General features: G+C 38.7%; 1 protein-coding gene across 1 annotated transcript; it reads right to left on the bottom strand.

Moving 5' to 3' along the window:
- Nucleotides 1-6,403: 6,403 nt before the first annotated feature.
- Nucleotides 6,404-7,833, bottom strand: LOC142494669 (uncharacterized). Its single transcript, XM_075599102.1, has 2 exons — nucleotides 7,765-7,833; nucleotides 6,404-7,401 (listed from the first exon to the last, which is right to left on the bottom strand). Exons 1-2 carry the CDS (start codon nucleotides 7,811-7,813, stop codon nucleotides 6,404-6,406), a joined length of 1,047 nt encoding a protein of 348 aa, XP_075455217.1. The 5' UTR covers nucleotides 7,814-7,833.
- Nucleotides 7,834-8,129: the final 296 nt, after the last annotated feature.

The following is an 8,129-nucleotide window of genomic DNA, read 5'->3' on the forward strand; positions in this document are numbered from 1 at the left end:
ACACAACAAATACTTAGAACAACAAGTGCACACAGCTTGCCACAGAAGTACTTTATTATGTTAATGTAACACCTTGCATTTTACTATGTCACCTGACATCATCACATACCTATTTAAAGGACGCACATTACCTGCTCATTCACAGCTACTCATTTCAAAATGTTGCGAATGTTTAGGAGACGGAGGAACATTCTTTTCTATGACATGCTTGATGATGAAGACAATCATATAGGGCAAGGGAGGGACACACCGAGGGACAGTGACAGTGACGCGGATACGACAGGGACAGGGAGAGGGACAGGCCGAGGGACAGGTAGAGGGACAGGAGATCAGAGGAGAAGACAGAGGAGACAACTTGTGCCTCGTCCGCGTCTGTACAGGGAGAGAACCCTGTTAGATGGGATGAGTGAGGAGGAGATTGTAAGTCGCTATCGTTTGAGTTCAGCAGCAATCTTAGCTCTTTATGAGGAGATAAGGGGAGATTTAGATTTTTTCACAGCCAGAGGTCGTGCAGTCCCTGGGCTTGTTAAAATGCTGTGCTCATTACATTATCTTGCTTCCGCGTCATACCAGACAACTGTGGGCATAGTGGGCGGGGTCTCGCAATCTACATTCTCGCGGGCCTTGACCCAGTTTCTCTATGCACTCAATAGACGCGCTAGGAATTATATTCATTTTCCTACAGAGGCGACAGAGTGGCTGGAAGTCAGGACTGGCTTTTATAATATAGCAGGGATACCATGTGTGCTGGGTGCAATCGATTGCACACATGTTGCTTTGATTGCACCTAGTCAGAGTGAGCATGTGTACCGCAATCGGAAGCACTACCATTCACTCAATGTACAGGTGGTATGTGATGCCACGATGAGGATAATGCATGTGGTACCCAAGTTCCCTGGTTCCAGTCACGATTCCTCTATCCTGAGGAACTCTTCAGTCTTCCATGCGTTCGAAGAGGGACATTTTGAACCTGGTTGGCTGCTGGGTGAGTACATATTTACATGTTCTAACACAAAACACATGTTGATTTAGGAATGTTGGCATTGTACAATTTGATCACTAATGTCAGCTTATGTGTGCTCCATTCATTATAGGTGACTCAGGATACGGAATTAGGCCGTGGCTCTTGACTCCGGTGCTAAACCCTCAAACTGAAGCAGAGGACAGGTACAATGCAGCCCATATATCTACAAGATCTGTTATAGAGAGGACATTTGGCCTACTCAAGACCAGGTTTAGGTGTCTGGACAGAACTGGTGGGGCTCTTCTATACAAGCCTCAAAAAGTGTCTGATATTATCCTTGCCTGTTGCATTTTGCACAATGTTGCACTCAGGCACAATGTACAGTCAGACCTAGCTGAGGCTTTGGTAGACGAGCATCCCACCCATGTAGCTGCTGAAAATGAACAAACAGCCAGTGGTGGCCAGACACGACAGAATCTCATCAATTCATTTTTTTCTTGTAAGTACAAACTCATATGTTCCTAGTACTACTTTTATAGTTTAATTATGTTATATTAACAATAATGTTTCTTTATATAACCTTCTGTTAGGACACAGATGAATATGGGTTGCACACCTTTCTTTTCTCTGCTGTGTGCACAAAGGGATGTGGCACCGGTATGTTATTGTTGCACAGGTTATATAATCCCTCTTCAATTGTACTTTAGTTGTGTGTATGTGAATACAACTTGGGTAACAAAGCAATAATATTTTAGCATTGTGTTATTCCTTATGCTAAGACAAAACACATATTATGCCCATAATCATTCATGCTTCTAGTATGCTTACATACAATGTTATTGGTGCAGTGTAACATGTACATCCATATGATGTGTACACCAGGCTGATTTACATTTTGAATGTCATGAAATATACATGGTGTTGTACATTTAACACCAAATACACACTTTGCTGTGTTGTTTACGGTACTGAAGATGGCATGTCAATGTTTGCAATTTATATATTGTTCCTTTGCATTATAGGTATATCTCCAGTATGACTGATCATGGTATGTATATTTGCTGACATCTCTCATAAGATGTGCCTACCTCAATCTTCCTATAATTATTGGAACTAAAAACCCAACATATTGGTTTAAACACAAATGTTACATATATGTACTTTCTGTATCATGTATATGCATTTAGCTACTCTTGAGCTTTCATGTGCATTGTATTACAAAATGATTACTCACATTTCATCACATTTTATGTATGTTTCCTTATAATTTCCATTAATGTAATATAGAGGTGGTTGGAGAAAAGGGGATAACTGTACTTATTTGTTTACTTACGGGAGCACATTCATCACTAGCATAGACACACTTTTTAAGACAACTGTTTGTGTCTCTATCAATTGGTGTAGGATCCATGTATAACACCGACAAATGATAACACCAGCTTTATTATGGTAGCTTATATCATCATATTGACTATACTATGTATTTCTAAACGATTAATAAACACAGTAAACTATAGTTAGTTAGGTTAATGAAATATACACAGAAACGTACTTCATAACATGATGGTGATGTCATATTCAGAACATCATGCATTGGAGGGGACCATAACATCTGGCCACTAACATTATTTGCTACAGTCCCAAACCATTTTATCTACATACCCATGTAACAAGAGATTTTAAAAATAAATGGCTACTTGGTTGTAAGTGTCCTTTACATTGGGAGAAGGAGTGGCTCACTGAGTAAAGACACACACTGGCACTGATAGTTTGAAGCAGGGGAGTCTGGTTCAATTCCCGGTGTGGGCTCCTTGTGACCTTGGCCAAGTCACTTTATCTCCCTGTGCCTCATGCGGCAAAAAAACATTTGTACGTTCCACGGGCCAGGGACCTCAGGCTGAAACATGTGTCTGTAAATCGCTGCGTACAACTAGCAGCCCTATACATGAACATGCTCATATTATTATTATTATTGTTACATAGTTTCGACAGTCATACGTTCCATTACATATTAGAATACACAAATGTGTTAGCAGAGTGGGAATGGTTGTTATATATAAAACACACCATGTCATAAAATGTTAGTAGTCATTAAAGAACACTCAATAAAAATTCATGAGGCACTCTTTTGCAACATCATTATGTTAATTAAGTGCTTATGCAATATAGGCATAAGGGTATCACATTTTTAATTGTTTGTTAATAAGCGCTGCAAGCAATATAAAATTAGTTCCATATGTAGTATAGTAGTCGGTGGCTCCTCCTCACAATCATCTCATATAAAGGTAGACTCTTCTGAAATCATACATTGATCCGATTGTATCTTCCCCGACATCTCTGAAATACAGCAAACACATGATGGTCAAAGATGGCACCTTACTAGATATGCATCCGTGACAACGCGTTACGCAGCTCTATATGATTGTGTAGATACACACGTCACTCACTTATATGTTAGAAGTAAAACTGTTCATCAGTATGTAATGTTTCTTTAAATTTGTAGCAGGCATAACTATGTATAAGAAGTGAACGTTGCCTGTATACTGAAAGATGTGCGCGCACATCTTTGTGTGCGCACGCACTTCACGCTTGGCTCCACTAACTGTTAGCGCATGCGCAAAACAAAGCGTACGTTGTGCGTTCAATACATGTTGAAAATACCAGTAAACATAACATCTTTATTTCAAATACAATGAAGACGAAACTACATTCGTTCTAAACGAGTACATCTGTATTCTTTTTAAACAGACGTGTTTGAACAGAAAGCACGGCCGATAACACAATGCGCAAATGCAATACGTGTGACGTCATGTTAAGCCAGCGTGAAACGCACGCTAACACTCCTCCCACTCAATTAACATTCGGCTAACGCCCAGGGTACGCCTACAAACACTGAGCCGCACGCATCACACACTGCAGTTACCGTTACTATAACAAAACATGGCAGCCAATAGGCTTTGAGGCGCGCACGTCGCTTGGGGGCGGGACTTACATCACTAATCCTTTTTAAGGACGCCTTGGCCCATGACAAGGGTCCCACGTCATACGTGGTGGACCCGGTTTTCAATGTTGTAGATGTTGCATGATAACAAAACAGGTATGTGTTAGAGTAATGGTAAAATGTTGCTAATATGTTTAAAGGGATAGGAAAGTACGTATATTTATTCCGTCAGCAATGTGTACTACTCTTTCAGGTCCTACTATATTGTATTAGGAAACAATTTGTTTGTGATCGCTACATGTTATGCAGTCTGCAATGTTACGCTGTATCCACGCATTGAAAGTGAAAATGGTGGTTACAAAAAAAAAAAAAATTTAAACGCAGAGTCAACGCATAACGATTGTTATATTTACCATTCTTCTAGAATTAACTCTTCGCCTGGCTGCAACTGGTCGCTCCAGAAATGCAAGCCATTTTCATCCACGCTTAACCCAACCGCTGAATCCAGTATGGCACATATCTCCTCCAGGATGCGCTCATAGGAATCGCCACTGCTTTCTTCAAATAATTGGTCGGGAGGTAGGTTCATTTCTTCCGGTTCCCATTCCAATGCAATTTCAGCTGAAAGGCTTGGTACATAATCATAGTACTTTTGTTCTTGTACAATGTGGGTTTCAGGAATGGAGGCTGCAGATATTGCAGCACGTATCGATTCAAACGGATCAGTAGTAGCGGATACATTGCTATTGCCATTAGGAATAAATATGCCTTTCACGACAATATAAGTGCCGTCTTTCAGGATAAATTGTTTTTCCGGGGCAATCTTCCAGAAACCATAGGTGTGTTGTAGCTTATCCTGGTCACGTTCAAAAAAGTCATTACTTGATAAAGTGAATCTTATTGAGGAATTAAAATTCCGTGCATGCTTACGGTCTTGGTAATAAGGATATTTTGCTCGAATGAAATCATCGATTTGGCGTGTGCTTGCTTTCTGTCCGCGACTGTTCAAGATGGCTTCACAGATCATGTACTTATACCCTAAAAGGGGATTAATATTGTTAACGAATTCATCAGCCATGTCTGAGTAGCACAAAAGCTGTGTGCAGGTCTGTGTTATTTGCTCATCAAAATGAATGTGCTGAATGGCTAACAAACTCCTGTTTTTCCTTGTCAAGGTCAACAAAAGTAACTACTTTGACTCCTTATTTCAAACGCCAATTGGATTTGTTTGTCTAATTGGGTTAACAGTTGTGGTTCGTGATATGGGACTGTGGGAGAAACATTTCTCCTTCTTTTATCTCGTTTGTGAAAAACATCCCTAGACTGTGAATGCGTTCACATAGTGTTTTTTTGAAAACTAACAAAGACCAGTGTGTGAAAATATTTCTTAGCCAGGCATATCAGTAAAAACACACCTGCAAAAAGAAATGTTTTTTCCCCGCTTACATTTCTGTGTGTATGTGAAAGTCTGGTTAACTCCCTGTCTGCATGAGTTTAAATACGTGTGTATATATATATATATATATATAAATATATCTCTTATAAAAATATATATATATTTATATATAATATTTTTTTTTTTTTTATATTGCAGGAGTACACACAACATTGATGGCATTAAGTATACCTTGTATGAAACCTATTTAAATGGTGAGAAACATGATTGAATTAAGTAATAAACATTTGTTTAAGCACAATACTGTTAGAGTCTCATACTTAGGATATTTCTCAAACATTAGGCCTGTATTATTAAAATAGTGTGCTTTCACAAGGAAGCATGAAGTGTATTAGTTTGTGTATACCAGTTTATATAGTACTATATATATATATATATATATATATATATATATATATACACACATATATACATATATATATACATATATATATACACATATATATACACATATATATACACATATATATACACATATATACATATATATATATATATACACACTCACACACTCACACTCACACTCACTCAGTGTGTGTGTGTGTGTGTGTGTGTGTGTGTGTATATATATTATTATACATTCTGAGATGTTATAGAAACGAACACACAACTGATTAAAGGACAAAATTACAATGGCCAAGCAAGGCAAAGGTAAGTAATAATTTACACATAATCCTGCTGTACACGTACAAGAAAGATGTTTGCACTTACTTAGGTGTTTTAATAATTGCATGTGACTAATATGCATATGCAATTCTTACATCAATTAACACACCCAAATGCAATGTTTTGCTGCAAAGTCAATGGCAGCTTCTCTAAACTTAGCAACTGGCTCCTGGTGGACCATTACTGAACAGACGATTACAACATAAATATTTATAACACAATTAATTATGAGTGTTAACATTTCCAAAACTTCACGTGTACAAGAACATAGTTGAAAGTTTGGAAACAACACAGTCTTCAGCATACATACAATAGTAATTAGATAATCTGAAGTCAACAAAACAAGGCCAAAGACATATTTTCTGAATTATAACATTTATTTTTTTTGTTCCTTTTGCGAGCGAGTAACAGGCCTGCTTGTTGTCTCTTGAATTTTCCTTTTTCTTTTGCCACCAACTTTAGGCACAACAGAGCCACTTTGAGTGGCCTCTGGCACTTCACGGGCAGGGCTTGTGGCCAGTGACTGTTCACCTACGGGGCTTGTGGCCAGTGACTCACCTACAGGGCTTTTGGCCAGTGACTCACCTACAGGGCTTTTGGGCAGTGATTCACCTACAGGGCTTTTGGGCAGCGATTCACCTACAGGGCTTTTGGGCAGCGATTCACCTACAGGGCTTTTGGGCAGCGACTCACCTACAGGGCTTTTGGGTAGTGACTGTTCACGGACAGGGCTTGTGCCCAGTGACACATGTGAGCAAGTTGGTAGACACTGCACAAGTGATGGTTGGTCTGTTTCATGTGTGTCTTGTTTTGTTTTTGTCGCCTCCTTTGTAGGTGTCTGCTGCTGAATTTGTACAGATGGCAGCGGTAGGATGTCATCAGGAACCTGCACAGCAATGTCTGCTACTTGACCGGTAACATTTGGGCCTGGTGAATGAATATCAGATGAATGTGGTGAAAACTGACCTGCATGAACAGATCCTGGCTGGGAGGTGTTGAATTGTGGTACATTAGTCATTCTCCAGTAATTAGCTTGTGTTTGCTGAACAACTAATGCTTCGAATGAGGTGTTGATTTTTTGCAACTGTTTAGGCACTTCAATGAAGACTCTGTGGAGATGTGCCAATTGTGATACTGTTTCTTCCTGCAGTCCAATCATCCTTTCCAGCACTGTCATCATGTCTGAATGGCGACGATTTTCTGCGTCCACTATTTTTCCCTCTGAAGCTACAATTGCATCGTATGTGGAAGTTGATGGACGATTTGGCGGTACAACAGTTTCTATTGGCACCTCTTCATGGTCACATGATTGTATTTCAGTCTCTTCTGTGGCGTCATCCTCATCATACTCATCATCCTCATCACCATGATGTTCTAAAAAGAAATGTACACATTATTAAATGGCATGTTAATGTATGCTGTGTTACTATGTAATTGTACTGTGTCCTAAGTAACACCTAACATGTTAGCATACGTTTTATAACCTCATTAAAAACTACCTTGACTTACGAATAATGTTTGGACTCAGTATGAAATATGAATGAATGAAAAGTTGCTCTAAACTCAGAAGTCCTACATGATAATTAACATCACTAACACAATACATGTTGCCTTACACTTAATTTTCACTGACACTAAGTAATCCTATTTAAAGAAGATGTGCAAAACAAATAATGCACATGACAACATAACATATAGAAGAGCACATATTATATGGCCAGCAAATGATACACTCACCTTCTAGTAGTGTTGAGCTGGCTGACCCAGGTGAAGACACTTGTTCCATCTCAGGTGACACATGTCCTCCAGGGGCAACTATATATAACAATAACATAAGTTTTACATTTACATGTGTAAATATTGAACAAACACTTATTGTATGTTCTGTATTTATGATTAACTAACAACATCAGTTCCTTAACCGAAAATGTGTGTGAAAGTGAACATAAATAGTTGTAATAACACTGTACATGCCTGTGTACTTAGAATTTTTGAGTTCCCTAACATACAACATACTATGTTTCTGCAGTAATGCGTGAGGATAAATAGATTAAATGAGTACATAAAAATCATATGTTGTGTAGTGATATCAGTATCATAAT

The sequence above is a fragment of the Ascaphus truei genome, chromosome 5 (assembly GCF_040206685.1).
Source record: "Ascaphus truei isolate aAscTru1 chromosome 5, aAscTru1.hap1, whole genome shotgun sequence".
NCBI lineage: Eukaryota > Metazoa > Chordata > Amphibia > Anura > Ascaphidae > Ascaphus > Ascaphus truei.